Source organism: Sinocyclocheilus grahami, unplaced genomic scaffold (assembly GCF_001515645.1).
Source record: "Sinocyclocheilus grahami isolate Dianchi unplaced genomic scaffold, SAMN03320097.WGS_v1.1 scaffold203.1, whole genome shotgun sequence".
NCBI classification, from domain to species: domain Eukaryota; kingdom Metazoa; phylum Chordata; class Actinopteri; order Cypriniformes; family Cyprinidae; genus Sinocyclocheilus; species Sinocyclocheilus grahami.
This window is the reverse complement of record NW_015505382.1, coordinates 1,763,055-1,770,034: the sequence shown is the minus strand read 5'-3', so window position 1 is coordinate 1,770,034 and position 6,980 is coordinate 1,763,055. Positions and strand designations below refer to the sequence as shown.

Genomic DNA, 6,980 nt, shown 5'->3' with positions numbered 1-6,980 from the left:
GGTTGGGGTTTCAGAGACATCAAACATGAATTGCAATCAATTTTGTCATGTTATTTGTTTATTTTATTTATTTATTTATTTACTGGGGGTAAAACTGATTCCCCGCAAACACTGTTATTAGAATGGCTTAAAATCTTGATATTGGGTTATTATTTTAGACAAAAGAGATTAAAATAAGAAAATAATTGTTTTGAAAATACTGTTATTATTTTTACACATATATCAAGTCAACAGAATGTAAGAGCTAAAAGCTTAAGAAAAGTAGAAACAATATAAAACCAACTACCTAAATAAATAAACTACATTATGAATGAATACATGAAAAAAAAAAAATGAAAAAAAAGAGGGAAAAAAAAGAGAACACATCGACTCTGCAATACTCCATTATATTCAGTACTGTTTTCTAATGTACCGGGGGGACAGGTAGAGAGGAAATGGAAAGGCAGAAAGAGAAAATGAAAGAGAAAAATATATGAAAATTGTATTTTATGTCTCCCTATCTTAGATGAAAAGGTTCATGTATTCATGCGCCCTACACATCTAATCAGTTCATAAAGTAGTTTGCTGGCAGCGCGACTGACAGCTCTGCTGCTCTTTAAAGACACAGCACAGAAGATCTGACACAAGGAGGCAAACAAAAATTACTGATATGAGTAGATAGAATGCCAGAGGTCCTATATGATGCTCACTCACTGATATGAGTAGATAGAATGCCAGAGGTCCTATATGATGCTCACTCACTGATATGAGTAGATAGAATGCCAGAGGTCCTATATGATGCTCACTCAAGTATAAGGTAAACACTTTCTGCAATAACCAAGATCATTAGATAATAACATACAAGATTTTACTTGAACAACTTCACACTATAGTCACGTTTTATATCTTGTTAAGATACAATGCATTTTCAAACTTAAATATTTCAAAACAAATTCATACATCCAACATTCACACACACACACACACACACACAGCTTTATGCCAATCAGATCACACTGAAGGTGCTACAGATGAAAAACCCCTATTTCCCATCAGTCACACTGCAAAAGCACAAGGCACACACAGAACATGCAGAAAGTAACATGTAAATGACCTCACCTTCGTAATGTTTTATCCTTACAAGCAAGTAATGTAGTCCTCCATCATACTAACATGCATTACAACAGCCCTGTTTTCTCTCGCTCTACACTCTCTTTCTCTCTCCCTCTCTTTCACGCCGCTACATGCGCGTGTCTGTTTGTGCTAGTCTGATGATGATGTAGCTGCTCTCCTGATGTCACTCGCCCACCGAGTGGAGAAACTGAGAGAGAGAGCATGAATAAGAAACAGAGGAATAAACATTATGCTTAACTCGTACATGCACTGTATGGAGTGGAGCGAGCATCTGTCACATTACAGTCTGCTGAAGTAGATCACAAAATCATAATTGGCCGTATTTACGTTCTTAAAGACTCCATGAACTCAAAATAGGAATGTTGTGGTATTTAGTAGTGGTCTTTTAGCTTCAAAACCATTTATATGCTCCTGTACTCCCAAATGTTGATGAAAATGACTTTGTTTTACTCCTTTAAAATGTACAGTTTACAGGGAAAACACCAAAAAAATATGAATGATGTTGCACTACACCGATTTTTATCCAATCAGATTCTCTCTAGCATCTCTACCGTCTAGCAAATCACGGTTCATGACTCTGTCTTATTAAACCCACTTGCATTTAGTTTTTTACAAAATATCTGTCTACAGCAGGGGTCGGCAACCCGCGGCTCTTTCACCCCTCCGTGGTGGCTCCCTGTAGCATGGAGATTGGTAGCATGGGCATTGAATACGCGGGAGATGTGTTCCCCAGACATTCAATAAAACCTAAACTCTTCCCTTGCACTTTTTTCGGGCAAGTGTATTCACGCAGACATTTTAAAGTGATTAAATTTAGATTCAAATTAAAAGAGACAAGATAGTCACATCGTTTTGGATACGTTTTATTCATATCTAAAAATGTTGTGAACGTTGCTCATCACTCTCCTGCAGTGTATGTTTCATTCATACTCGAAGCCGGAGGGCGCTCTCGCACAGAAAGCCCAAAACGGACTTATAGAAGTAGTAATAACTTTTGACGCACGAAATCCAAAGGCATCCAGCGATTGCTGTAGCTAAGCTTAATAACAAGCATAAACCATAACTAATGAAACACGAAGACAATAAACAATTGCGACAATATATGGTTTATGTGTTTTTCAATTCTTCTCCAGGTAATAAGCAGTCCAGCAGTGTATTTTATTTCTTAGCCAGTTAAAAGTAAGACATAAGAAAAAGTTTTTTTTGTCAATTAGACAAACATACATAAATATTATTATTATTGCATTTGACATTTTTGTCCTCCTCACTTCTGAAATTATTGCTACGCCCCTGCCCTGTAACATAACTGAATATAAAACTTTAGCTATATGCTGTGTTATCTTCATTTTAGGGATCAAATAGGTTTTGTGGCTCCACATGAATTTTATTCAGTGGGAAAGGGGCCAAAATGGCTCTTTTGATGTTGAAGGTTGCAGACCCCTGGTCTACAGTGTCTACAATATATATATATATATATATATATATATACTGTATATACACACACAACCAATTACCAAGCAATGCTTAATTTTGCTCAGTCTCTGGTGTAAAAATTTTATAATTTTTGGGTATAATATGTCACAGTTCACTTTATTTTGTTATCATCACTTACATAGATGAACTATAGTGTCCTGCACCCACTAGTAAAAAAAAAAATCAAAAATGATATCTGGTGTCTGAATAATTTTTTGACTGTATATTTTGTTTGCACAGTCTTTGATAAAACGGCAATAATTTGCTCCACCTCTGAAATGATTTTCCTTTTCAGCCGATGTCATCAAAACCTTTTATTTTCAACCTCTGCCCTGCAACCACATAGACTTTTCTCGAACCAATCAGTTCCTAATGGATAAGAAACATTTTTTTTCCATTGAATATCTCGTTTCACTCAGGATACCTCACATTACAGAAGCATAATACGTTTCATGCTAACTTTATAGAAAGAGCAAGAGAGAGAAATTAAATACAGATAAAGCTCTTGAAATTCAAGGTCATTTTGCAGATGCGAGTCCTGTATATAAAGCCCTACCTCTCCAGAGCGATAATACTCCATAGCTGCTTAAGAAATACAGACATGATGCTGTGGTTAAAAGCGAGACCCAAGTGGGTGTTTTTGCGAGCGAGTGCGCTTGTGTTTGATTTAGTACCTGGTCAGGGACTATTCTGTCCCTCAGGGCGAGCTGCTTGTCAATATTGTCTCTCAGACACTGAACAACCCTCCTCTTCTGCTCGGATGAAAAGGCTTCCAGGCTGAACAGACATTCGGTCCTCTGCAGAGACACACAAAGCCACATTGAGGGAGTGATTATGAAATAATGTGTGTGTGCGTGTGAGAAAAAGGACAGAATTACACATCACAGTCTTATTAATCTGAGGAACAAGAAGGACTCAAACATTTTTATAATGCGAGGATGTTCCACCTATACAAGACCATCTCTCTAAAGAAACCTCAGTGTCATGCGCTGTTATGCAGGAGAACGGCATATGAGAGATGCAATCATACTCACTCACACATTCATGTCAATGTGTGTGTATGTGTGAGGTGTTGTCAGGGAGATGGGCAGATGGCTGGGTTGATGACTGTGTTTGCTCGAGTGAGCAGGCTACGTTTTTCAGGCACGTTTACTCTCGAGAGAAAGAGCAGCTTTAAAGGCTCTAATATGTGACGTAAACCCCAGACGCAAGAGGCCCTCCATTTAACAGCCGCACAACATTTACATCCTGTAAATGTTTACCACAGGGCCATCCTGTCGGGTCAACGCTTCGATAGGAAACACATTACATCACGCGTGATTTGTTGTGCAGAGCACAGTGTTAAGCATGATGTGCTGTGAGCAGAGATCTGCGCTGAACGAGTGGGTCGGTGGTTAGATGCAGGATCTCACCTCTATCCAGTAGGAGATGTACAGCCGCAGTTTGTCTGCAGGAACTGGAGAGAAGAAGACAGAAGTGTGAATTTCTTCATCCCGAGGCTGTCAGGGTTTTTTTTTTCTAACTCTGGGGGATGTGAACACCCACATGTACTCAGATATATGTCACCCATATGTGCACTGCATAAACAGAGTGCTATTCAAATTTACTTAAAACAAGGACTACAAGACATTACAAGGATATGTTCAGATTTTTATATTTATAAAAACTTCGGTAACACTTTACAATAAGGTGTCATTTGTTAACATTAGTTAATGAATTAACTAGCATGAACACAATGAACAATGCATTTATTGCAGTATTTATTAATCTTTGTTAACGTTAGTTAATAAAAATACAATCATTCATTGTTAGTTCATGTTAGCTCACAGTGCATTAACTAATGTTAACAAACACAACTTGTGATTTTAATAATGTGTTAGTAAATGAAAATGTAAATGACCTTCTGAAATTAGCATTAACTAAGATTAATGAATGCTGTAGAAGTATTGTTCATTCTTAGTTCATGTTAACTAATGAACCTTATTGTAAAGTTACCAAAACTTAATATTTACATGAACATTGTTTTCATTAATTGAAATATAGCTGAAATAAAATAAAATATAAATATTAGATGAAAAACTTAAACTTAAAAATGTAAAAATGTTGCCTCAGCTTAGTTTAAGTTGAAACACTAAAGTTCTGAAAAACTAAAACTGAAATTAAAATAAGTTAAAGCTAAAACAAACATGTAAAAAGCACATAACAAAATTACTCAAATTTAATAAACACTATAATAGTATATAAATAATACTAAATATGTGACCCTGGACCACAAAACCAGTCATAAGGGTCAATTTTTTTAAACAGCTGCGATACAACTATTTGAAAACCTGGATTTATTCAAAATATTGAGAAAATCGCCTTTAAAGTTGTCCAAATGAAGTTCTTACCAATGCATATTACTAATCAAAAAAAAGTTTTAATATATTCACAGTAGGAAATTTACAAAATATCTTCATTGAACATGATCTTTACTTAATATCCTAATGATTTTTGTCATAAAAGAAAAATCAATCATTTTGACCCATACAATGTATTTTTGGCTATTGCTACAAATATACCCCAGCGACTTAAGACTTTTTTTTTTGTGGTCCAGGGTCACATATAATATAATATAATATTTATATCTATTAAAAAATTAGGTAACATTTAAAGGGGTCCTATTATGCTTTTTCACTTTTTCAACTTTAGTTAGTATGTAATGTTGCTGTTTGAGCAAAAAAAGGACCGGCAAAGTTACAAAGTCCTATTCAAAAGGAGATATTTTATTTAACAGAAATCACTTTTCAAAAACTACAACGAACGACTCGTTTGGACTACAACGCATATTTTCCGGGATTTGTGATATCACAAATATCGACGAATATTACAAGAATATATTACAAGAGACCTGCTTGAGCTGCACTATAGAACGCAACAGGTGTTATCACTATGTCGGAGACTCGCTAACTTTCCCAAGGCAGACGAACTTAGACTGGTTACAATCATCCAGGTTTAAATCGCGCTCAAATTGATTTGGTGATTTGGTTATATTTACACTGAAGCTCGCAGGCGGCTATGGAAGGGACCTGACATTTCTCAACCAGGCGCCGAGTGCTGGAGTGCTGCACACACACTGCCCCAGCTAACCAATCACAGCATATTTCGTATTTCAGAAGGCGGGCCTTCATTTGATACAGGAACTATTCAAGCCGTTCATGCCAGACTGGGGAGAGAGGTGTTGTAATAATGTAAAATATGTGAAAAATAATGTAATAGTGTGTCAACCTAATATGAGAGTCTGTTCTAGTACACCACCAAAACAAAATCAAGACTTTGTAAAAGAGCATAATAGCATAATAGTAAATCCTTTATGTATAACGCATTACATAGGGTTATTATAATGCATTATAATAATTCATAATGTACGTTGTAATACATTATTTCTTGCCATAGATAATTATAACCATATTTGAAATGCATAGTGTAACAATGAATTGATGAGCGTTATAGTGTATTAATTGTGTTTACAAGTAATAATGAGATTGTACAATGCATTATACGGTGCAATACAAGACATTATTATCGCATTAAAAATATATAGTTCAGTCATGAAACTCTAGATGGCGCATTCTGATGGGGTGTTAAAGGGATAGTTCACCCAAAAATGAAAATTTGATGTTTATCTGCTTACCCCCAGGGCATCAAAGATGTAAGTGACTTTGTTTCTTCAGTAGAACACATTTGATGATTTTTAAATCCAACCGTTGGAGTCCATCAGTCTTAGAATGCATGGCAATGGTAACAAAGGCTCCTGATGACACGTTGATGTCCTAAGACACGAAACGATCGGTTTGTGCGAGAAACCAAACAGTATTTATATCCTTTTTTACCTCTAATTCACCACTATGTCCAACTGTCTTTGTGCGCACGCACGGCTTCTGGTGCGTGAGGTGTGTATGCTCTTTGGCGTAGTTTACGTTAATGGGTGTGTTGTTGCGGGAGGAGCAAATGACAGACACCGTTTATTAACAGAAAATAAACAGTGTCCAGAAAAAAGGGAATCAAGTGTCCAAAATAAACAGGGGATCTGGTGTCCTCGTCGTGCTGCGGGGTTTGTGAAGGGAAGGGCAGTGGACAGGAAGGAAGGGTCCAGGTAAGGGGCGGAGTCCGGCACGAGGGGCGGCGGCTTCTATCAGTGGCTTCGTCCTTCTCTCTGCCCACGGCGCTTGAAGGGACTAGACGGCCCAGCATTCTTGCCCGATGGCCGTGTAACGGGTGCGGTTCTCGTCCGGACTGTGGGTCCGGCAGCTCACAAATCTGGCGGCACGGGAGTTCCTCTACGCACCCCTCCTGGACCCACGAGGACACCAGCGTGCATGCACGGGGAAGAGACCGGTCTCCCGAGGAGAGGC

At 37.4% G+C, this 6,980-nt stretch overlaps 1 protein-coding gene across 2 annotated transcripts in view; it reads right to left on the bottom strand.

Annotated features, from left to right (window-relative positions):
• rgs3b (regulator of G protein signaling 3b) overlaps positions 1–6,980 on the bottom strand; it is a 47,136-nt gene that overhangs the window by 8,572 nt on the left and 31,584 nt on the right. For both annotated transcript variants that reach the window (XM_016285929.1, XM_016285930.1), the window contains 2 exons: positions 3,999–4,042; positions 3,261–3,383 (listed from right to left, as the gene is read on the bottom strand). In XM_016285929.1, the coding sequence (XP_016141415.1) occupies positions 3,261–3,383; positions 3,999–4,042 (167 nt within the window). The remainder of the gene's footprint in view (positions 1–3,260; positions 3,384–3,998; positions 4,043–6,980) is intronic.